The sequence below is a fragment of the Podarcis liolepis genome (genome assembly GCF_965112155.1).
Source record: "Podarcis liolepis genome assembly, chromosome: 5".
NCBI classification, from domain to species: domain Eukaryota; kingdom Metazoa; phylum Chordata; class Lepidosauria; order Squamata; family Lacertidae; genus Podarcis; species Podarcis liolepis.
The window spans coordinates 36,758,566-36,784,864 of NC_139556.1; the positions used below are offsets into that span (position 1 = coordinate 36,758,566).

Here is a 26,299-nt window from a genome sequence, read left to right on the forward strand (position 1 = left end):
CATTATTCTTTCTAGCTCAGCCTTAGTCCTGAGCTTACTTCTTTCGGCAAGTTTATCCAGCCTCTTTTGTGCAGAAATCTTTTGTGCAGAGGACAGGAGTAATCATAGATGTGCTTAAAGCATTTAATCAATGGCATAGATTGCCCACCAACATTTTCTGCAATAAGGCTGGGGGGGGGGGGTCTTATATGGCTGTGAGAATATTGGAATTCCTTCCACAAGCAATCAGGCAGACCCATGTGGGAAAGGGATTAAAATGTTTACATATTCACTTGTAGCAGCAAATTTAGGCAGCAATCATGCCACTGTTCTAATGTTTGATTCAAGCCATTATTGTTGCTTTATTCTGTATGCTTAATTTTTTTCTTTATTTCCTGTCAGGCAACCGCTGGAATTACATGATCCTAGTCATACATAGCTTCCAGTTTCTTCTTGTCTCCCAGTCAAGGAGAAAAAATCTTGTATATATTATTTCAGTAGAGCACTGAGAACGTGACAATAAGAAAGAGCAATCTGTTTTGCCCAATTTTGCAGGCCCCCTCCTGTGAGTGAAGGTGCACCCAAAGGAACTCACGTTGTTGTTGTAACTGCTGCTGCTTTGAATCAGACGATTATCTATTCCATTGTTTCAGGAAATGAAGACGGTAAGTAATACTGTCCCAGGTGGTCTAGTACGATACATGAATCAAAAGTACTTTTAAGGGAGAGGGGAGGGAACAAATGTCACTAATTTTTATTTTCTTTGCTGCATTCCAGATGTGTTTGCTATTAATAACAGAACAGGTGTCATCTCCGTCAAAAACCCACTGGATTATGAAACTGTGAAAAGCTATTTACTTCGAGTGCAAGCAGACTCACTACAAGTGGTCCGCTCCAATTTACCTGTGCCATCCAAAAGCAAGTTACTTTCACCTTTTTTATTATTTCTTTGTGTATTTGGATATTTGAGCAAAAAGGTCATCTTGCTCTCCCCCTCATCACCTCCCCCACCACTGATGCTGCACACATTACCTTAAGAATTAATCTGCCACTTTTTTACATTGTTAGTTAATTCCTTCATGTGCTAAATTTGCCTAGTAGTTTCAGATATAGTAGTACAAAGAGAGCCTCAAGCCACTGCAACTTAATTCTACTGTAAGAATATCTAGGACTCTTACTGATTTGGCACTTACTGTGTGCTAACGATATGCCGTGTGTTGTTTGAAAATGTAATGACTGAATACTGCTGTCCTGGTGCATCGCCAACAGCTCTCTGGATGGCTTGCTGGTTGTAGGATGTAGGGTGGCTTCTGCACTGCCAAACATTTCATCCCTGCCCAGCCTCCTCCACATGTCAGTCTTTCTGAAGATTCAACACAGTTTGGTAAGACCATCACCACTACTACCATCAGGGTGACACAGAATGCCTCTCTTCCATGGAGTTGTAGTAGCATATGGCCAATAAAAGGCTATACAGCTATATACATAAGCAGTGGTGGCTGCTACCCATTGGGGTTGGTAGGTTGGAAGGCAGGGAGGCCAACAGTAGGTGGAGCCAGAGCCCCCTTGCCCTCATCCTCTTCCCTGCTGAGTTCTACAAGGCTAATGCTGAGACTAAAGAGACTGACAGCTTCATCCTCTTGTCTGGTTGTAATTAAGAAGGTTGGTGGGGTGTGGCTGAGAGCTGTAGTTGGTGGGGCAGTGTCCTATCCATACTAATGGACCAGACTCCACTGCACATAAGGGATGGGTTGTGCTTACTTTTTAAAAAATGTAATATTGTGTTTTTCTCTGAGGGAAATCCTGCACAGTATATATGACCAAAGTAAGTGTGTGTGTGTGTGTGTGTGCGCGTGCGTGTGCGAGCACGCACGCGCGGGCACACACACACACACACACACACACACTATTCTGTTTCCTATCTTTCATTTTAAAGGAAACACTTATGTGTTTCATACATTCTCCTGTACCAATTTACACTCAGCTTCTGAAACCTGAAGCAATCTTGAGTTAGCAACTTTTCTAAAAGTTTCTTAGTACAAGAAACAAGTATTTAAATGAAAAGGGTGAATCATAATTAAAACTGGAAGATTTGGTCAAATAATATAGCAATAAGTTCTGCATGAATACTTTATGAAAGAGTGTCTCCTGGTATGCAGTCAGCAAAGAATGGAAGTCTTTTAAACTTTTCAATAAGCATAATTAAATGTTCATGAAGCTAAATAAGAACAATACATTAATTGGTATCTTAAATTGATTAAAATTTATGGCCATTTAATTTATGAATATCTACTTGCTTCATCCCAATTAATTAAAGTTAATGGATTTAAGTAATAGAACAAGGAGATCATCTTCAAGTTTTAATTTGGTTGGATGGGCTTACTCTGTTCTTCTACAGCAGTGGGGTAGAATGCGTAGCCCTCAATATATTACTGGACTCTAAACTCCAGTCGGCTACAATCAGCATGACCACTGGTCAGAGATGATGGGTGTTGTAGTCTAGCAGCATCTGAAGGGCCACAGGTTAGACAGAGGAAATAATGCACATTTCTGCTTTTCTGAAAACATTTACCTCTCTGCAGACACAGTTTTCTGTGTGGTTTTTCTTCTTCTTTTGGTGTATTTTAAATACAAGTCGTAAGTTGTGATACGAAATGTTTTGTAATGCCACATCTGCCTTCCAGACTACAGAAGTGAACTGTAATCAAATCTTGGAATTATACATTTACTATGGCAGAATGGGATAGCTATTGATATGGTGGACTATTGCTCCATTATAAGGACATCGTGCAATTAACTGAAGGGGCCACAGTTCACTAGGAGAGGACACGTTTTCTATGCAAAAGGTCCCAGGTTCAATCCCTGACATCTTTAAGTGGGGCTGGAGAAGACCTTTGGCTGAAGCTCTGGACAGTTGCTGCCAGTAGATAATGCTGAGGTAGATGGGGACTGGTGGCCTGTCTCAGGACACGGCAGTTTTGTAGGTCCCTGAAAAGTGGCAAAAAAGATTGCTCCATTTCAGAGCAATGATGTTTCCATCATAAGATATGCTGCTAGTTGGATAGGGATGTAGGGGAAAACTCTAAGGGGCACAGCATGTCTCATAAGCAATTGTTTGAATTAATCCAGCCTTCCCATTTGTCTCTGAGCCATAATAACCATGAACCAAAATACTGGGAGTCACGGCAACGTGTCTTCTGAGAACATCAAAACACTTGGCTAATCAGACTTCCAAATAATAATGAATTGCAGGGCAATTAAAATAAATTTTGTGATGAAGACAACTTGAATGTTATTGATTCCATTTTATGTTTTTGCTTCAGGGCATATCCTTGTAATGTTTCTCATTTTCATAGGCAGTATGCCAGAAATGATCCCAAAGACTGATGTGAGCGAGTGCACCTCTTATTAAAATTAGCATTTACAGAAAATATCACTCATCGCACACAGCTGCTAGCTCTTCCATAGCAAAGAAAGTCTGTGTTATTTCCTTGGGTGTCCTGAAAGGCCCCAGTGGTTAAATAGCTTAAGATTCCTCCAACCCACAGAGCTTAGAAAATGGAAGGCCATATATATATATATATATATATATATATATATATATATATATATGCTTTCGTAGATTTTCACGGGTACAGGAATGCAGGTTTTGGTGTCTTCGGGTGTCTTCCCGTGTAAGAGTTGGGGTGTCTAGGCGACGTTTCGACGAGGTCTCACTCGTCATCTTCAGGCTGGTGCTTTCGGCTTCTTGTTACTGGAACAGAGCAGGATCTCAGTGTTTGAGTTCCTATAAATACTGTTGAGGGGGTGTGGTGTATAGCCTCCAACGTTCTGGGCAGAGAGGAAGTTCCCAGGTTAGTGTGCCTTTTCTTCTTTTGTTCATTAATTACTTGAGGGATATCTTGAGTGATTTCTTGAGTGATATTCTGAGTACCACTTAGGAGGGTCATTAGGTGTGGATTAGTTGCTAAAGCTTTCGTGTCTTGACCTCTTGAGCTTGTGAAGAGTTTTTCACAACTAAGTGCAGTACAGCCATCTTCTCAGAAAAACTCTTCACAAGCTCAAGAGGTCAAGACACGAAAGCTTTAGCAACTAATCCACACCTAATGACCCTCCTAAGTGGTACTCAGAATATCACTCAAGAAATCACTCAAGATATCCCTCAAGTAATTAATGAACAAAAGAAGAAAAGGCACACTAACCTGGGAACTTCCTCTCTGCCCAGAACGTTGGAGGCTATACACCACACCCCCTCAACAGTATTTATAGGAACTCAAACACTGAGATCCTGCTCTGTTCCAGTAACAAGAAGCCGAAAGCACCAGCCTGAAGATGACGAGTGAGACCTCGTCGAAACGTCGCCTAGACACCCCAACTCTTACACGGGAAGACACCCGAAGACACCAAAACCTGCATATATATATATATATATATATATATATATATATATATATATATAATCTCTATTATCAGAAACATATTTTAATTAAGTAAAGCACTATTTTGAAGTATTTTTTTCCTTATTCAGCCAGTTTTAGAAAGTAAAACAATAACAGTTTTCTTTCAGTCAGTGGCTGTCTGCCAAAACAGCCTCAGCTCTGCACTTTTAGCAGGCTAAAATCTCTCAGCTTCAATATTTCTTTTCCTTTTCCATTTTAATTCCAATACCTCTTTATCAGTAAAATGATAACAGCAACATCTATATGCATTTTATGGTTCTATTTTTTGTTTTATAATTTCCATTGTTCTGCTACCTTTTGTTTTCCAGTACTGTTTCAGATTGTGAACATGGCTTTTTGAGGCTATTTATTCCCAGAGGCTCAATGTTAAAAATCAGTACATATTGCTTATAAAGTATGGCTCCCTTAAACAAACACTTGTTGGGTCCATGGGGTGTTTGTCACTTTCATTTCTTCATTCACCAGAGTCAAGATGAATGCAATATTATTGACAACTATGAAGCATGTAAATGCTTTAAAGATGATGTGATGTTTGTGAACCGTCCACCAGCCCTGTTTCACTTTCTTTCATTTCCCCACCTATTTTAGAAATTCATATATGGTGTCTTGAATGATCGGCAGAGTTTATCATCATATGAGCCAAGTTCCATTCTTGATGTGTCTTTACAGAAGCTGTCAAAAGTGTATGACACAAGAGTTCTCCTTATCATATATAAATAGCTGCTTCTTTCATATATATGTGTGTGTGTGTGTGTGTGTGTGTGTGTGTGTGTGTGTGATGGATGTACCTAAATGCTAATGATCTTCCAGACAAGATCAGAAGACAAATCTTGACGCACTTATAATTCATGTAGAGTTGGTAATTGGAAGAAGAGAAACAACAACAGCATAAGGCGGAGACTGCACCACTGACAGGCAAAAGGGAAGAACAAACTTTAGGTGCTAGAAATATGGTTCATTCCAGGCCTGCCATGTTTTGGGGTGAAATCCATCTTCAAGGGCATGTTTCTACTAGCAGCTGCAATGGATGGATTCTACAGTCACTGCAGTAACCCTTGCATTTGAGAATTCCTGCTGGACACATGCGCCTGAGGAAGAATGGGAAGAAGACTCTTGAAACCTATCACTTCTACAGAAGTTGACCACAAACATCTTACCCCACTTAAAATGTTGAGCCCGCAAATGAAAAGAATTTGAGACAGAAAGCAAAAATCAGTAATTTTGAAGGGGAAAAGTTAGAAGTCCACCTTAAAACAATGGTGGTAGGCCACTGAGAGTAGTGGACAGGGCCAAAGACACCACTCATCTTCTCTCCATTAAGTTCCTCACCACCCAGCACTGCTTCCTTCTATTTTTAATAAGAGAGAAGCTGTGAGGCATGGAGATAGGGTGAAGCATCTCTCTCTCACACACTGCAGATATCCATCCATGCAACATACCAAAAAGGGGTGCCTTTTGGAAGTGTGGATCCAGTTGGATCTGTGCTTTGAAAGCGCAGTGCTAGATACTACAGCATGTGAGTGTCACTTTAAGAGAATGCACCTGGCACTTACTCATAATAAATAATATAAGACACACTCACCTGAGGGGAAAGAAAGAGCATTGCAGTGAAGTGGAATGGAGAATTTCAGGAAACCAAAGCAATGTGTGAAGGAGAAGCTTGGAAAGCAAAAGAAGAACAAAGAGATCTAAGAGGATAGAAGAAAAGTGTGACAAGATAATATATTTTTGTAAGCATTATACCTTACTAAAGCCATGGCATGTGGGAAATATTATTATTACAGTCACAGTCAGGTGTTTTCATCCGGAAAGGCCTGACAGAGAATCTAGTACCTTACGGCTTAGTAATGCAATCTGATTCACACCAGTGGGGCTGTATCCTACTAGTAGATCACAGTGTTGTCCCATATTCTAGAGAGTCAAAACTGAGGGGTTTTGTCGCATATTTTCTCATATTTAATTCTTACAGTACCCAAAAAATAAGGTGGCTGTTTATATTTCAACTCAGTTCTCATGACCCCTCAGGTATAATGCTTGACGGTTGCTTATTGTACAACTGCTGACAGTAGTTGTCACAGTTTATTATCTTTTCTTGAATTATCACTCCTGTTACATATGACACCCAACTTTAGCAGGCTTTGGCAGAGATTCAGTGGAAGAAGCCTCCAGGCTGTTCTAGTGTCACTCTGAAAATGGTCATGGATACAAATAGATGGCTGAAAAATAAGTCCTCAAAGATAAAGGTGTTGCCAGTTGGCAGATGATGCCTAGTGGAAACTTCATCTTCGGTAAATGTTACCTTTGATCACTATCTTCTTTTTGCTGTTGTGTCAGCTGTAGACTAGGAGGTTGTTTATAGCTATAGGATGTTTACAGAGAGAATGCATCTTCTCTTCTATTTTATCACCTCAAAGAGCAATTGCCATGCTCAAGAACTAAGCAATAGAGGTGATGAGTATTTCTCAGGTGGATAATCATATTGCGAAAAAAGGTGTTTAGTTTCCCTACCACCACCTTTAAGTTGAAATGAGGCAGCTTTACTGTTTAGTGCCTTTTAAAAAATGTGTGCTGTTTTAAAGTTTCTATTTTGTGTGTGTGTGTGTGTGTGTGTGCGCGTGCGCGTGCGCGTGCTGTTTCAAAGTTTCTATTTCATAGATAGATAGATAGATAGATAGATAGATAGATAGATAGATTAGATAGATTTATGTTGGGTACAGGTAAAGGTAAAAGATAAAGGACTCCTGGTTAGTTAAGTCCAGTCAAATTCGACTTTGGGGTGCGGCACTCATCTGCACTTTCAGGTCAAGGAAGCCGGCATTTGTTGGCAGACAGCTTTCTGGGTCATATGGCCAGCATGACTAAACCACTTCTGGCACAATGGAACACCATAACTGAAGCCAGAGTGCATGGAAAAGCTGTTTACCTTCGCACCACAGCAGAAGCTATTTATCTACTCGTGCCAGTATGGGGAACCTGCAATCCTGCCTTCAATGTTGTTAGACTACAGCTCCCATCATCCCTGACTGTTGGCCATGCCAATTAGGACTGATGGGAGTTGTAGTCTAACAACTTGGGGCACACTTTCCCTCCCCACCCCACTTTAAATGAAGAGATGTGATGAAAAAGCTATGCTACTTCCTAAGATTATTTGTAGCAATTTGCATTATTTCAAGGACATCCGGAATACTTTATTCACTACATATATCACCCCACTAAGCAGCAGCAGGGCTCAATAGCAGGAGTTCACCATACAACATTAGTGGAAGAAAGTTTATAAGTCCTTGTTGGTACCTGTTCTGCATTTAAAACACCCCACTCACACAAGCATATTTCTGCCTGCTGCTCTGTAGAGTCAGTGGACCTTGTGAGAGGAGTGGAGAGGGAAAAGTAGAAGGCAGTATCCTTCCTTGGGCCCTTCATCTGCTCACAGACACAGAAAGCCTTGGGGTTAGTTTAAAAGGGGCACAATACAGAGATTAAAGTCTTTATTCTCTACCACACTTGCTTTTAGAGCTGGGGAGCCTGCTCTTATTCAGAGCAGATGCTTCAGGGACAAAACAGCTCAGCTAATAATGAGGTAGAATTCCACTCCACCCTTTGAGTTGTATATCTGCAAGATCCCTGCCAGTCTTTTAACCATGAGTTTAAAAACTCTTGCTTTTGCTGCAACAGACTGACCTGGCTACCTTTCCGGAAAGCCTTTGTCAGTTTAAGACCGTAAGTCAAGTTTATTTTTCTCCAGCTATTTTGGTTCTGTTATGTAGCTGTGCCAAACTTCAGTTGTCTGCAACTTGTAGGAGGCATGGAAATAGCTGAGTGTGACAATATCTTATCACGTGACAGATTTAAGAACATAAGGGAAGCCCAATCAGGTCAATGGCTCATCTAGTCCAGCATCCTGTTCTCACAGTGGCCAACCAAAGGCCTATGGGAAGCCAACGAGTAGGACCTTAGCACAACAGCAGTCTCTCCACCTGTGATTCACAGTAACTGCTATTCAGAGGCTTACTGTCCCCAGCACTGGAGGCAGAGCATAGACATTGTGACTAGTATCCACTAGTAGCCTTACCCTCCATTAATTTGTCTAATCCTCTTTTCAAGCTATCCAAGTTAGTGGGCCATCACTACTTCAACTAAATAGCATCAGAAGAAGTAGGAATAAGACGTATGTTGGCAGCAGCCACATGTTTTAAGGTAACATGTAGTTTTCCAACAGTATCAGAAGCAAAAATGAAAAGGAGGAGGGGGTGACTTCAAACAGTACCATTCTGCTTGTGCAACACATTTTGGGGGGAAACCCTTCAGAGCAGATTTGGGGAGAGGGAATGCAGGGGTTGTAGGGAGGGGGAGAGAAGGTGGCCTGCCTTTTGCTGCTTCTGGCAAGACATTCAGTATCACTCATTAACATGTTGTGGCTCTTGTTTATTAAATTGTACTACATTGTAATTATTTTGCACTCCCTTTATTATGTCAAAATGGTCCGTGTATTGAAGTTTAGTTATAGACAAATGTATTTACATTTACCAGATTAAACTAGTGATTGATTGTTTAAAAGGCAGGCAACTGATGAACTGAAATAACAGGTAAGATTTGTCATTAAATTACTGTGATCTACGTGGCTGAAGCCAGGTTTTTAAGGCAGAAATTGAGCTTAGCAATAGATGGGTTTATTTTACCTGCCAATATGCAAGAACATCCTGGCAGATCATTAAGAGCAGAACTGCATAAATTATTACTGATGCCCATCCAATTTATATTGCTCACCCACAGTTTAATTAAAGCGGCCTTTGTAATAGAAATAACTGTCTACTTTTAACCTACTGTGGAAAAGAACAGGTGCTCCATTCTTTTTCTGCTGAGCAATCCTCTGAGGGAGGAGCAACCAAAAGTAGTGTTCACCTAATGCCATGGAGCTTGGTAAATATTTCAGTTCAACTGCATATAAATGTAAGACTGGGGGCTTGGGCAGGACAGTAGGTTAATGAGCCCACAGTGACTGCAAATTTTATTTAATGTTTGGTGGCCAAGTAGCCAAGCACTTGATTCCTGTCTGTGGGTACCGGTAATTTCTGAATAGCTAGGAAATATCTAGGTGGTCCTGAAAGGGGACATGCCTCCCCTTTCTCCACCTCTAGCTAAGCATGGATGTATTCTAGGTCTTTCTGTGAAAATAAACAACAGAATTGCAGATTGAGTCATAGAATGAGTCCAACTGGGAGAGATCTGGGGAAAGAGAGCTTTAGAGGCTCTGTAATCTAGTAGCATTTTGGGGTGCTCACTGCCTCCTTCTGGAGATCTGATGTTGGCAGTAAATCTGGAGTTTTGGTGTGTATCCACCTTTCCTTCACTCAGCTGTTACAAGATACCATAGGCCTCCAGTAGGGATGGAGGAGATAATTTATTCAGTTTGCATTCAAATATGCATGTACCAAACTCTCAGTTTCCTAAACAATGCGCAAGCTGAAACATAGCCACCTTTCAAAACATTTCTCCAAATTTTGCAATGCTGTTCTAAAGCCAAGTAATGTGTGCATAAATGCATATACTAGGATAAAGTGTGCATAAAACTGGAATTGACAGAATTGTCTGTCTGTCATCTCCAGTCACCTCCCTTCTCAGGGAAACCAAATATAGGTAGGCACTGCACCCCTGAAATTTATTACCATGAAGAGAAATAAGGTGTGAATAATGAAGTATAAAACTATTCTTGATATATTACAATATTGCCTGTTTAAAACATATCATTGTCCTTTCTGAGCCTCACCTTTATCTAGTGCAAAATGCCTCTATCTTGGAAGCATTCACCATGCTTTTTTGTTTTAAAAAAGAGAAAAAGATCAGATATAGTGAAGAAGGAATGAGCAGTAGGTAAAGCAAGTCAAGTGCAGCAGAGTGTCTAAGAGTCTGAGTTGGGAAATCTCTGGTTGTAATCTCACCTCAGTTGTGAATTACATGACTTCAGGCAAGCTACAATTCTCTCAGTTTCCTCTCAGTCTCCACTCCTCTGCAGGATAATAGTACCAGCATGTATTTCAAGCTGTTATAGTGAGTTCTGAGATGAGATAATGTATGTAAAGTACTCTGAATATTTTGAAGTCCCAAATAAAAGTTAAATATTTATTATTGCTTTTGCCATTACATGGGGTGGATCTAAGCAACTGTGAGCAGAAGGAGAAAATATATTACTGCCGTTATGTGAACTCTTGAATAAGTGCTAGTCTCACAGTGATGAGAAATATAGTGGAGAAAGAAAATTCATGTGATAGCAAATAAACTTCAGTGGACCATTAAAAAACACCTCATGAAAAGAGTTTTGTGAGTGGAAGAAATCTAGGTTTGGCCTCACTTTACTCACACAGCATGTTTCCACTTCATCAGAAACAGCCCTTACTGAAGAGGAAGACATTTTCCACTAGCAAAATAGCACTCTTGGTTTTAAGCCAAAATTTCTAGAGTAGCCAGTAAAATAATGCGGGTTTGTAGAGGGCAATAAGGGAGAGTTTGCAGTTTCTTCATTTGTAGGGGTTGCATAGTTTCTATATTGAAAATAAAGCCCAATATTTAAAACTTAAATGCCCATTCAGGTCTTCCCCCTCACATGATTAATGATTGCATGTGAGGGTATAAATATGGGTCTCACGCATTGATCCCAAGCTGTTGTCTATCAGCTTCACCTCTCTGCCATTCATGTGCTGAGAGATGCATCTGTAGGGGAGAGACTCCTATTCACAGGTAGACTCCCACCAAGATGTAGAACCCCCGAAGTGAGTCTCGCATTCTGCTTCCACACAATGATTGCTTGAGGGATAACTCATGAAGGGGGCTAAAGCTTCCATGCTTGGGGGGGGGGGGAATCCTGGTGAAGCGGGCAGGATTATGCTAGCCTACTTTCCTCCATATATCTCAATAACTTTAGAATAACACCTGCTCCTACGGGCATACACTGTACCCTTTGCCTCCCTAACCTCATGCTGGATTCCATTTCATAGTTGAGAGTGACACAAAAGTCTGTCGTAAATTAGACTTGATAGATAGATTAGATGTGTTTATGTCACACATGGTGTTTTTGCAGTTGCCTCCACAATCAAAACAAATACATTCCTCTTGCATGTATCTGCTTGTGTGAAGAATGAGATCTGGGATTATAACATCTGTTAGCCCAGACTGGAAGACAAACCAATGGCTATATTTTGACATATTAATTCTTCCATTATAGTCAGCTGCTGGTTGCTTGGGAGTTTCTTAGCAGGAAAGAGTTAAATAATGAGTGACTCACAGATGCTGTGCTCTCAAGCTGCCAAACCAATGAAATATATGCCATGTATAAAAATGAACTGATGAGCTGAAATGAAGGTGTTAATGAAATTAAATGTCATCGAAGTTAAAGCTGGAAGGTAGATTGATTTATGTAGATAAATAACTATATGGACTAAAGGCTTTAATAGTTTAATGTCAGAAATTAAAAGACACAGAAATAACAGAATAATTTTAATTATGCAGAGGAAGGGATTACTTGACATTTGAATAAATATATTGAGCTAAGTAGACTAGTAGTGTTGAAAACACCTCTTGTATGCTCCAGTTTCAGCTTTCTTTCGATGACCTGGAAGTACTGAAAGCTACCAAACCAAGGTCTGCCAGTTGCCTTTCACAGTAACATTTTAGCTAGCTTAGCTTAAAAAGAAGAAGTTGAAAGTGGATTTAATTCTCTCTCAACTTTTAACAGAAAACATAAATAGAAGTTATAATGCAGTTCACTTATTATTTCCTGTTGCAGAACATGACATAAATGTTCAGCAACATGACCTGATCGGCCATTTGTATTTGACTTGGGTCATGTCTGGCTAAGTCTTGAAAGGGCTTCTCAGTCTTTTGGCTAAGGAGAAGTTCTGCTTCTCAGTCGGTAGAGCATGAGACTCTTAATCTCAGGGTCGTGGGTTCAAGCCCCACAATGAGCGAAAGATTCTTACATTGCAGAGGGTTGGAATAGAAGGTATTTATGGTCCCTTCATTTCAATTCTACAATTCTGTGATTCTAGCAGAGCCTCTTTTGTGATGGTACTTACTGTTTCAAAGTACCATCACTCCTGTTTTTCCCTGCCTGTGGGAGCCATTATGTGCTAGCAGCCCACAGTACGTTTATCAAAAAATGAGTCCTGCCACCTTTTACCAAAAAAGGCACTGATTCTAGCAATACATAGTGCACCAGGCAGGGAAGGCAGAGATGGTCTAAACATTTATTTTGTAATGTGGGTTCTACTCACAGAAATATCACACTTTATTTTCTTTTAAGAAACTCTTTTCCTACTGCCCTTTCCCCCTCCTATTCCTTCTAATAAGCCTCTAGAACACAAACAACAGAGTTGTGGTAATACTGCTCTCCCTTGATCGATAGTTATAAGGATTACTGAGGTAGTATGTGGCAAGTCATTAGGAAACCTCTAAAACAATATATATATATGGTTTGTTGTTGTTATAGTTAAAATAAAAATTGACCTTTATACCTTGTTTAAAAATTGGAAGCATCTTGGTGATTATGCAAATATCAGTGGGGAGCACAACTGCAAATAGGGTTTTTAAAAAAATACATTTATCCCATTTTTCTTCAAAGGAACTCAAGGCACCATCTTCAATTTATATTCACAAGAACCTTGTGAGGCAGGTTAGACTGAGTAACAGGCTCAAGGTTACCCAGTAAGTTCCATTACGCCACATTGGTTCTCCCCCCTCCCCGTTTACTGTCAAATCAAGAACAGCAAGCATTATTGAAGAAATATTTAATTTAAATTTTAAATATATTATGCAAATTTCTGCTGTCCAGCAAACATGGAACTTAAATTAATCTTTACTCCTGGAGTAGTCTGCCAATAACTAGCAATTTACAAGCTCTGCAAATCTGGAACATTTATATAGATTATAATTGTGCAAAATACTCTTTCACTGCATAACTGAAGTAAAGGAACTGCTGAGAACAATTCACTGCCATAGTTCTAAACTAGCAGAGCAATTTTAGCCACTGCTGAAGGCTGGGAGATGGGAGTTTTGATGGAGCCAAGAGATCCCCAGTATGCCCATAGAAAGATTCATAGGTGTAGATTGATGACTGGCAGTAGGAGCTGAAATAGCATGTGTCAGAAGCAGCCTTGGATGCTCTGAATCCAAAGTCCATTCATTCCTGCAGTATGCCTACAAAACAGACCCCCAAACTATTCCAGCCTAGAGCTACCAAAGGTATTTTCCATTACGTTGGTGTCAATAGGTAGGGAAACAGTCACAAAGAAATAAATTGCAGGGAGGGAAGGGTGCACCTGTCTGCAACAGAAAATTATAGAAGCATCACCTTGTGGTGATTTAAAACAAGACCTGTAGACATCAACAAAGAAATTGAATAACTGGATATTCTGCTGAGGTATCACCAGTTCCTTGTTTATCTTCTCATGCATATAAAGCATGAGATTCCATTTTCTTATGAAGTTATATTTTTTTCCAATGGTTGGACTTCAAAAGATGTCATATTGTTGACACCTTGGCCAATATAGGAAGTGGTTTCTGTTCCAGATACAGCTATGGAACTCTTTTCAATACGGTACTCAAAAAGAAAAGAGACCAAAATAATCAGGGTGACGGATATGAAGAAAACATGCCCCATATATAGCAGTATAAAACAGCCATAACTTGCCGTCATGGAAAAGAATCAACTCTGAAAGGAAATCATTTCTCACTGGCAAATGGGATTTCTTTCAGCAAACTGACTTTTCACCGTTTTCGACAATGTGTCAACTTCTTTGATTATGGAGTCTGAAAGTGATGTGGGGTTTTTTTTTGGGGGGGGGGGTTAGATTACTATGTACTTTTCATATTGATGTTCAGGCTTTGTGCTCTTGTGGCCCAAGGTTACCAGAAAGAAAGTTCTTTCAAATCTAAGATCTATTATTTGGCTGCAGTGAGTTTGGTATCCATTTTATTAGTACGATTACTCATATTCAGTTCAAGCTGGGAACCAAATTGTAGTTACAAATACAAGGCTAGATTTCATTTGATTAGATGCCTCAGTCTATGCATTGATGATGATAGAGTTCGTAGCCATATCGTTCAACCTGCTACCTTGCTATATTATGAGGCAAATTTTCCCATTCCTAAGAGATACCTACCAAGACTTTCATATGACAGAGAGTCATAAATACATGCTGTGACTAGTCCCACATCAATCTCTTTGCTTTGTCTCACTAAACACAAACCCCACAAATCCTACCACCTTGTTTCTTCTTCCACTCAATAATGGCTTCACCTTTACCACTTTGCTACCCTGCCCTCACTCATTGTTGTGAAATGGTCTCTGTGTGATTAACAACCCAACCATGTGAAATTCTAGTCTGTTTTCAGAATGAACTGCAGTCACTGCAATATCAGTGCCCTGTCACGACTGCTGGCTCATTTTGGAGGAAAGGTGGAATATACATTTAATAAATAATAATCATGTGCCACATCAGTAAAATGTTGTGGCCCTTGAAGTATGGATCTGTGCAATTGCAGCAGGCAATAACTACCATGACCATGCTCATATGCGGGGCAGTGATACCACCCAAAGTCATTCTGGAGCTAAAGAAAAGGACAAAGGAACATTTCACCTAAATGCCGTTGTGGGTATCATAGCAGCTACAACTTCAAAACTCCATGCAGTTGAGGAAACATTATATAATGGAGTTGCATAGGCCAGCAAGTCTCACACAGAATACTATTTTAGCAACGTCGGCCGCAAGCCACTCTATGCAATGTGCACAGTGTATCTCTGCAGGCCTTTAAGATCAGGGCATTAATGCTACAAATTAATTTCCTTCCATTATGTGTCTCTTTTCAGAAATGCTGATTACTTAAAAGCACTCAGTGTGTAGCCAAATTCTTCTAATTCCTTGTGTTTTATTTTAGGTAATACTGCCAAGGTGTTCATTGAAGTACAGGATGAAAATGACCATGCTCCTGTCTTCACAAGAAAGCAATACATAGGAGGCGTGTCTGAAGATGCTAGAATGTTTGCTTCCGTGATGAAAGTGAAGGTGAGAATTAAACAAGCACATGGCTGAGGTCAAGAGTCCTGTATTTTGGATGTCTAAATATTATATGTTCATTTGGATGTCCTCAAAAGGTGCAACTATGTAAAGCAAATCCACCTGCCTATTCTAACACTTAGCTTTGAGTCTATCAGGATGCGAAGATGCCATTTGGTATGTATACAGATATTTTGTTATTTATGGGTGTGAAGGTTTGCTTGTGAAAAGAAATTTCAGAACTGATTCAATATACAATTATTTATAATTCCTAAAGTATAAATATTCATTTATACTTACTATAATAATACATTATTATAGTATTATTATAGTATAGTATAATTAATACCATAATAATACTTTTTAAAGGCATGCTTATGTGTCAGTCCTGATAGTCCATTCACATGTGCAGAGAGGAGGTGCTAGGATTTTGGTACTGGCATAAGATTCTAACTGGTGGGCATGGGCTAGCCCATGGGAAATTGCAGCTCCAATGCAGGAGCTGCCACTACTGTTGCATTGACTTGTCCTTTCTTATAGTTCCACATAGAAGCACTTGCCCTGGTGTCTTTGGTGGTGGCGGTGAGATAGGCACCAGAGGCATGGCAAAGAGTTTGAACAGCTGTCCCCAGTCTTGGAGCTTTTCTTTCCACCATCTTTTGATCCCTGAAGGAAAAGCACTTTTCACATAGCAATACTGAATCATAAAATTAAAATAAGGCTTTAATCCAAGCATCCATACTTACATGTTAACAGCATCAAAATCAGTAAGAGTTGCTTCAGAGAAGATGGCATGGATCCCAAGAACCATGAATGCAATTAATTTCATGGAAAGGGATTTTCTTATCCCTGACTCCCCTCCTTCTCCCTCTACAGCCATCTTTACCCTTGAAAAACCTCTCCAGAGAGTTGAGAATATTACAGGAGATATTGGGGAAGGGGGCGGGTCCGAATTGGGCAGAGGTCCTTTCTACTAAGGCTGTTATCTAAAAATATTTTTTGACTATTTTTCTATACATACAAAAGCATAAAATTGCCCTAAAATCAGATTCACTACTTGATGTTTGTATACATTTTAAAAGCTTGTATACCAGGGTGTTGCATTTGAAGGGAGTAGGGGGAAAGATAATGGGAAAAGTACCATATAAGCAAGTATGTTTATGAAGAGATTACATGTGACTAGAATACACTTATGTGTGTCCTTTTCTATCTTCCTCATCTTGCATTTTGTGCAGTCAACATGGGGAAGAATCTAAATTGCTGACAGGTTTGTTGAAAAGTATCCATGGATGCCTGGCCTACCAAGAATTCTCTTATTTGGACCTGATTTAGGGAGCTAGAAATCTAATGGAGAATGACAGCAGTTTATTAAAGAGGCCCATTATTTTCCCTCAAGGTAGTTCTTCATAATGTTAACTCAGAGGTATTATGGTTAGGTTAAGATTTAGAGGAGGGGAAGAAGTAAGCTCTCATCATTCATATTTTCTCACTGTCTCTGACAGTAGCAGCAGGAGACAGGAAGCCTATTGGGAGAAAATCTACATCCAGGAAAGCAAACCCTGAAATCAGAAAGGCTAAGCAGGAATCATTATAGCTTAAGAAGTGGGCAGAGGATATTAGGAGTACTTGATTATCCATAAATGTGCTATAGAAATGTACAATCACTGGATTGACTATAGTCAGAAGAATAAAAGTGCTCGTATCACAGAGAATTAAACTACTGTTGTAATTTCTATTTACAGCCAGTCTATAGTTATAATTAGTTGCCATAAAGAAACCCATCAGTTCCGTCCTCTTGCTCACCAATGTAAAAAGAATGAAGGCATTTCTTATCCACAGAAATGTGTTCCATTAACAAGAGATGGTTGAGCCAAATTTGGCTGAATTCGATTGCAGCCCTATACATGATTCAGTTCAGTGGAACTTACATCTGAGTAGACATGCATGGAATTGCACTATTCATTAGTAAAAGCCCAGCTATCATCTCATACGTCACAAATGTGGGCATCTTACTATAGTGGGTTTTGTTTCTTTGTTTTATTTTAGATTTATGACTGCTTCTTTCTGTATCTAACTGTCACCCAACTTTCTTTTTAACCCTAAAATAATGACATTGATTATGACCACGTCATGTCTCTGATGTTGGCCACTGTATCATCTACTGCTTTATACCATTTAATACCAGTTGCTGAGTACCACAAGTGAGGAGAGCACTGTTACATACAGGTCCTACTTGTGGGATACCCATAGGCATTTAGTTGGCCATTGTGAGTACAAAATGCTGGATTAGGTGAGCCTCTTATGTTCTGTCTAATTTTTGACCTCTTACATCTGACCTTCCACATTTTGCCTTATAGACTTTTACAGAATTTAGCACTCTAATCCTAAATTTGTTTACCAAAGGAATAAACCCTTCTGAGCTCAGTGAGACTCACTTTTGAATAACCATTCTTAAAATTGCAAGTAAATAATCCTAAATATAGGTTGACTTTATTCCATCCCAGAAGCCATTATAGTAAAGAGAGAGAGAGAGAGATTTTGACTTAACCATTGAAACAGCAATCACAAAACAACCTTAACTGTACGTATATTCCATGTTTATACAAAAAATCATCATACACATCCATTATGTAGGGAAAAGAAGATCAATTTACTTGATCCATGAAGTGCATTTTCCAAGTTGATTGACGTTTACCCCTTCCAAACAGTAAGTCTTTTAGAATGAATGTAAATGAAAGTTGTATCTGTACCTTTTCCAAAGAATTGTCTCTCTAGATAGGCAGCAAGAAAGTACAGAACAACTAAATCTGCAGGTTACATAAAATCATGAAATGAATAACAACCCTGCAGTTTATTTCTCCTTCACTATTGCATAACATTACAAGGCAGCAAATGAAAAGAAAGCAAAAAGTAACTATAAAATACCCTGCCATGTTTATGTGTCTAGACATAAGTTAAGTTTTATGTAACTAGACTACAAAAATAATGTTCTCAGAAATGGAAAAGGGCACTTCTGGCTTAAAATTTCTTTAAAGTTCTACATTGTAATTTAGGATTCTGAAGTTCATAATTGTCCTCATTAAATTGAAGAAAGCAGTATGCTTAAAATCAAGTCAAGCCTTCTCAACCAATGTCACTTTGACCCTGAAGTTTAAAAATTGCATTAATACCAGTATCAAAGAAATTCATTGCATACTTATAGTTAGTTTTGAAGATGCTTGCATTTGAATGTAAAAGCAAGTCATGCCATTGTAAATTTAACAGCAAAGATCATTAAATGTGCACTCTTTAAAATAAGATGTAAGGGGAAAGGTACTTGATCTTTTAATGTGCAAGAGGGATGCTCCAAAACTTTGCTGACGTATGGATGTTTCCTTCTTATTGCTATTACTAGGAGTTTCTCAGCAGTAAAACAGCAGGTCATTGACAATGATAAATCTAAGCAAAAAACCTAATACAACCAATTAGGAAATATAGGCATTGCCACAAATTTGTGGGAAGTTTTAACTCTTCCAAAGCTTGCATATAGTGCATTCTGAATAGAGCTGTTAACCCTCAGTTGGGATATATATTCATTTAGGAAAAAGAAATGATAAAATACAGTTAGTCTAGAAGTACCTTCTGTTGTATTTCTGCAGATGAATTTTATTTAATTGATGAAAGTTAGATCACAAATCTTGAAGTAATTATTTGTACTGATTAAGATTTGCCTTCCATAATTATTATTTTTTAAATCATACTTCACAACAGGTAAAACATCTCTGCATTCAAACATAGAACCATAGCAAGTAAAAGTATTCACAGATACTGCAATCATCACTAGTATTTTATCAGGGTAACGGAGGCACAGGAGCCACTTTTACAGTATTGTTAGCCTGGGAAATGAGACTCGGTGTAGCACTGGATATTCAGATCTGTAGGAATTTAGCATACTGAGTTAAATGCCTATTTCCAAAATGCCTCTCTCTTGTTGCATGGCTATTTTACTTCAAGTTAAAAAGTTGCAAGAACTTCTTTATTCTTGCAGTAGGCAGTATTATGATGAATGCACAAGGGAGATCTGCTGAGTAAGAAGGTATCATTTTTACATTGTCTGTTTTCTAGTAGATTTGTACTTTGGAGACTCACGAAAGTATATAAAAAAAGCCAAACTGAGATCAAGAAACCCAGAATTAAAGGGGACTGGGAAGGAACAATACAGAGCGAGGTGACACACTGAAGAAGTAAAACCATTAATAATGAAGGGTGGTATGAAAGACAAATGGAGGCTGTAGCTGCCTTACCTGGGAAAAGGAATGAGGGTGCATTGTGTGATTCATGACCCTTGCTGGGAATTTTAGGGGCAAAAGATGGATTGGGCTTAAGAAAAATGTACAGTATATAGAGTGGCAACTGGCAAAAAAAAAGCAGGGGGAAAAGAAAGCTTGGAGACAAAAAATATTCTGGAAGAAATTGTAGCAGCTTGGAACAAAAGCAGCTGAGCATGTGGGACAAGTATCCAGCAAGTAATAGAATTCCTATGCAGACAAGCCAAAGCTCAAACAGGACACAGCAGTAGAGAGTATTGCCATTGGTAAAAGACAAAAGGTCAGGTTTCTGCCACCCATGAATTAGTCAACCTGGACACTTCTTACTGACTTCCTGAAAAGCCCCAAGTCACCAGACTAGAAACCACCATCAGCTCCACAGTTCCAGCTCGCAACCCCAAATTCCAGAGGGGAAATCACAAAGACACAAGGCTCCTCCAAACCATCTATGAGCATCTATGATTATTTGTCTTCATGATGCTTTTCAGGTAAAGGTAAAGGGACCCCTGACCATTAGGGCCAGTCGTGGCCGACTCTGGGGTTGCAGCGCTCGTCTCGCTTTATTGGCCGAGGGAGCTGGCGTACAGCTTCCGGGTCATGTGGCCAGCATGACTAAGCCGCTTCTGGCGAACCAGAGCAGCGCACAGAAACACTGTTTACCTTCCTGCCGGAGCTGTACCTATTTATCTACTTGCACTTTGACGTGCTTTTGAATTGCTAGGTTGGCAGGAGCAGGGACCGAGCAACAGGATCTCACCCCGTCACGGGTATTTGAACCTCTGACCTTCTGATCAGCAAATCCTAGGCTCTGTGGTTTAACCCACAGCACCACCCGTGTCCCTGCTTTTCAGGTAGTCATATGCAATTCTCCTTTCAAGGGGAAGAAGAGAAAACTGTGTTGCAAACGAAGCTACAATGTTGGAAACAGCCCTGAATTCTGAATAAACACACTTAAAAATGCCCTGTAAGTCATTGAATAAATGTTAATTGAAAAGCACTATAAAATGGTCCGAATCAATTTCTTGCATTTTTCTTTTGTATTTAGTTACCCCTCTATCACTCAACTTGGAGTAAAAAGTTTGGGCCTTATTGGTATGGAATGCATTTCAAGTTTTAAAGTGTGTAATTTATACGAAGTTAAACAGACAAGCTCTTTAGGCTTGTGCACACTTCAAGTCAGTATAAACAATTTTCACTATAATTAGTGTCACTTTAATAGTCCTGGATGATTTAGTTATTGTAGTTATTAAGTTTTCGGGTAGCAATTTGTGTGCATCATATCAAATGTGCCACAGCTGCATGCTTGTAAATTGATCTTCACTTGCCACAGATGTGTGTGTGTCTGTTTTGTCACAAATCCATGAAAAATGACTTCAGTCTGATGAGCAATAATCTAAGTAGAAATTAATCCCTGAAGTTTTTAATTCTAAAAATTGTTATATAGCCTTAATGTCTGTGCAAGAATTGTAGGCTCCTATTTGTCACATATAAATATAATAACAAACCAGAAATACAGCTCTTTGTATGGCATTATTTAATCTCTCCTGCTAAATATTATTTGAACTAAGCAAAGAAACAAAAATCATCAACAATTGCAATTAAATTAAAATGGAACAAAAATAAAACAGGGGGGCTGTTATGTTTGAGTATAAAATGAAAGTAGATCTGTTATGTCCTTGCTGTGTCTTTTAGTGGCACAGAGTTGACCACAGGTCTAATACTGATTATTCAGTTTGTTTTTTGATAAAGAAATCAAAGGGTAGAAGTGAAATCAATGTCTTATGAAAATGTTCGTTGTAGAAAATAAAAATAAAAATGGGAAGGCTCATAGGAGCCAACTCGTGGAGGCTGGGCTCCCCCAAAGTTGACGGACATTTCCACTCAAATAGTGTGTGTGCACTGCGTCATGTGATCAATTATGTGGGACGGGGCTTACCTGGGCCCCCACAATATTTTATTCAAGTTGGCACCCCTTGGAAGGCTACAGAAACTACCTTGTTCAAAATTCTTAAAATAATTTCACAAGCACTATAAATAGTTGTGAAATATATTTTGCCTTCGTAATCTGAATCTGAAATTATCGGTAATTATTGGGGAGGGGATGAATTTGTAAGAAACTCTGCAGGCAGTTGTCTTCTTCATCACAAGCAATATTATGGCTTCTTGGATATCATAAAGGTATTGGAGACCCCATACCCCTCAGAGAGGTACAGTTTCCAGAGTGATTTAACAGTCAATCCCTCTTCCTAGAGAACTCTGAGAATTGTAACTCTCCCGTGGAGAAATATAATATCTTGATCAAGAGAGAGAGGGGGGAACATTTTCTGGCCAGAAGGCCAGATCTTAATCTCCCCACCCCTGGCAGGCCAAATCTGATTGTCAGGATTGGAAGCACAGTGCTGGGGCTGTTTGAAAGCCCTTTTGCAAACAGCTCTGCAATCCAGAGGTTCAAAGCGCAGATTTTAACATTAGTTTCAAATGGAAACTGTTTGCCAGTCCTGGAGCAAAGCATACTTCCAGCACCCATCAGCACCTTGCTTCAGCAAAGAAACAATTTGGATTTCACCTTAAGCTCCTGATAGCTCCTTTGAAGTCCTGTTGTTGCCTGCCTCATGCCTGGTATCCTGTGTGATGGCAAGTGCAGGACCCATGGGTGTGACTTACCCAGTTACAGACTTGCAGGCCAAGTGGGGAGGCCTAGTGGCCAGGGTGCCCCACACTGATTTTGAGATAGAGTTTTGCTATAAAAAGTCAGTCATCAACAGAATGAGTTGCTTTAGAATTGTATCTATCTTTTCTTGACAACCTTTGTTATAATTCCATTTCTTTAGAAATTTCACATTAGAACAGCTGTTCCTTTTTTACTATCATTCTAAGGCCAAATGTTACACCATGCATTTTTGTGGTGAATAAGTAAATTAAATATAAACCAGCAATAATTGCAGCTATTAATCTATGGGATTTGAAGCCTGAGATTTACTTAATATGATATGATTTTAGTGCTTTGCATATCAATTGTGTTTTCACATACCTTTTGTTTCCCTCCACATTATTTAGTCCTATCTCTTCAGTCTTCTCAACGCCTTAATTTTGCTCTAAAAAGAATAATTAACACATGTTATCTTGTGGGTGATTAATTAAAGGAGTGAGCTTTCAGTTCAATACTGTTGTCATGTTGCTTCACTGCTTTCCTGAGCGTTAACATCTGGTTATAACATGGCATACTGGCATTGTTTAATTTTTGCCCAGTTTTTTTATATATCATTTCTCCTGACCTCACGAGGCGTAACAGGAAACAAAAATATGTGCTTTATATTATTCCGTTTTTACTTTGGGAAAAAAGGCACTAGTTTTCTCAAACCTAGGGCTGCCATATTTCAAAAAGGGTAAATCTGGACACAAAAGTTATCAAGGTGATGGTTTGGCTTAAAAAAATGTAGTTTTTAAGCCAAGCCCAGATTTCCCTGGACATTAAAGAGATTATCCACCCGGGGGCGCTGTTTCCAATGGATGGCAGCCCTAGTCAAACCGTATCCCTGGCAACTCTAAGGTTCCAATTTGAGACTTATCAGTAGCCTTGGGTTCATCTTATGCCCTTGCACAGGTGAGGAGCAGGCCTGATTGTACTAGGTTTGTGGTGGTAGCTTGCAAGTAGTGGTGTGTGGACAGTGGTTCAGCTGCATTATGGCCAGGGAAGGCCATGCCCCAGGAGCCAGTCAGTGGCACCAGTGGGCTCTAAGGGCAGGGAGCACACCAGAGGGATAAATGGGTTTCCTTCTGCACCATAATTGTGGATCTGATTCTGGGGCTTTTGGATTGCTGTCACCAGTCTCCCCACTCACCCTCCCTATATTAGATGGTTTTAATTATTGTTATGGACAGGTGTTGCCCATATGTATTACACACACACACACACACACACACACACAGATGGAAAGTAAGCCATGGGACTAGCTGTCCATGAAAATGCAAAAGTGTACAGTCTCCCCAATTTGGTTGGGGAGCAAATCGCAGCAGAGGAATGGGTAGCAGGGCATAGATGTGACCAAATGTAGTCATGTGTATTTCCATTTTGCTATAATTTGGAGTGAAAGTGGCAGTGGCTGAACAAAAAGGCAGTATTGTTTTAAAAGAGAGGAATTCCAGGATATAGTAGAAATACCGCATTTTGAACTTTGATCTAAGCTTGTAAGACACTTTTAAGAAGGTATAGTTTCATGAAATTCTTTCTGATTTTGCAATAAAAATGATATCAAGAAGTTAAGGGGTGATACAGTTTGTCTATGTCACTTTAGTAATGCATTGCACTATTATTTTGCTTTTATTGAGTCTGTGAGGACTACTGTACTGACCCATCACCTTACCTTCTCTGTGGACTCAGCAAAATGTTGCTCAGGGCCTGAAGACTGCTGAAAATTTATCATTTTATCAGCAGTGACGGCCATCAGTTGCTAACCATTTCTTTTTCTCCTTTTAAGAAAGCAAGCTTGAGTCAAACTAGCTGCTTAAAGCAAGGAGGGGGACGAATAAACTCTCATCAGTCCTTTTGTGCATTGCAGCCTTCCTCACAGGGTCATTCTTAATTTTAGTTCTAATATACTGAAGGGGCTCATAAAACGAATAGGCTTTCCTAGTCAACATTAGCTCTACTAAAGCAGATGGCAAATTCAGATGTTTCCAATCACAGTTTCCGGCAAAATATAATAGCTTTTAAAACAAAATCACTTTTCTCCCTGCAGGAACTGACAGCTTGATGTATATTTTCAGTTTTAAAAGCTACATCTGCTGTCCCAGTATTTTTAACACTTTGACATTAGTGCCTTGTCTCACACATATAGTTGTAAGTAAATTTGTTCCCACATTTAGATGTTCTTTATACTCTTCTTTTTGCCTTGCTTTGACCCCACTTAAAATACCACTTGTTTCCATCCTTGTATTGTGACTATCTTGGTTGTCCTGATAGGTGGTTTTCCGGCTATAAATTCCCGATAACAACTTCTTCTTTTGAGTAATCTTATTGATCCACAAGGATGACTCATCTACAAGTGTATGTCCTCCAAGAGCAAAAACTAAACACAGTATATGTATTTTACAAGTGTCTGGATGATATTTACTACTTTCAAATTCTGAGTTCCACATGCTCTCCTTGTTTCAACTCTGCTGAGATCAGGTTTCTCCCAATCCTGCATTATAAAGAGAACATTGGAACCTGCTGTATTTGCAGGTTGAAAATAAGAGTAGTATTGGAGTCGTACTTTGTGTTCTTGGATGTTTGCTTCACTGAGACATGATTCAGGCAGCCACATAAAGGTTTCTGGCCATGTAGGATTGGGTAATGGCAACATGGGACCCTAAAATATCAGTGGCTTAAAGCCCAAGTGCATAGAGGTAGTTCTACATTATCATATGTTTTATGTGCATTTATATTAGGGGTGTGCATGTCCAACGTTCAAGAGACTGCGATCTACTCCCACAATAAAGAAACTGGCAGTGATCTAGCTTTTTTGGGAGGGGGGCAGGGGTCAGGATCCTGCAGTCGACCGTGATCGACCAAGGACACCCCCCCCCAAGATCGACCTGTAGATCGTGATCAAACTGTTGGACATCCTAGAACTATAAGATTCAGTTCAGACCCCAATTTGGCACATCAGAAAACGGTCCAAAGCACTTGGGAGGTTGCCCAGTTCAACTTGGGGCCTAAGTCCTGATCTGCTTTGGCAAAGCAAGCAAACAAACAAGGCTTTGTCTCCCCTCCTCACCCACTGCAATTTACTGTTGGGACATCTTTAAAAAGCTATAACTTTTCTCCCTTTTGGTAGAAGTAGATGGAAGTTGCAGGCATACTAGCCCCTCAGGAACAGATTAAGCCTGCCAAATAAGTCCAGGGGTATTACAGTGGGTACCTTGGATGTTATTGTGTGTGTTTTTAAATGAAATGTCTATAACTTCCCCCTCCCAGCAGAATTGCATAAAATTTGTAGGCATAGTAGCCCTTCCTTGTAAGATGAAGCCTGCCAAATTTCAAAAGTATAGCTGCTTTGTTTTTCTGACAAGGGCGGCATTTACTGTTTTGTGGTTGACAATTCTTTCCTAATCTAGTGTTTTGTGGGCAATTGGCCCCTCTCCCAGCAATGCTGTTTAATATACCTTAGTCTTTCCTTTATACAAAGGCTAGCATTGCTAGCTTCACTTTTATCAGACGCTTGTCTGTAGTTGGGGAGAGGGGTCATATGGCTATGGGACATTGACACTTTTAAACACAAACCAAGCCAATACCTATGTAACCTTCCCAATTCCTAAGCATGGCTGAAGAAGTGGGCCACAGGATCACAAGCTCCTCTCCTCCGGCCTCTTCCCTTTCTGACATAAATTCACCTCACCGCCCTCTCCCTTGCCACCGAAAACTTTGGATATCAGTTCCCACCTTAGCTATGCCTAATACTTACCAGGATTTGAAATTAACCAATTAAAAAAGATGGGGATCATTTCATCAGCACTAGCCCCCCCC

The 26,299-nt window shown here is 39.6% G+C and overlaps 1 protein-coding gene across 26 annotated transcripts in view; it reads left to right on the top strand.

Annotated features, from left to right (window-relative positions):
* The window catches only part of PCDH15 (protocadherin related 15), a 623,360-nt gene that overhangs the window by 539,372 nt on the left and 57,689 nt on the right, over positions 1-26,299 (top strand). For all 26 annotated transcript variants that reach the window (XM_083503000.1, XM_083503013.1, XM_083503006.1 and 23 more), the window contains 3 exons: positions 535-644; positions 757-897; positions 15,366-15,493. In XM_083503000.1, coding sequence (XP_083359126.1) covers positions 535-644; positions 757-897; positions 15,366-15,493 — 379 coding nt within the window. The remainder of the gene's footprint in view (positions 1-534; positions 645-756; positions 898-15,365; positions 15,494-26,299) is intronic.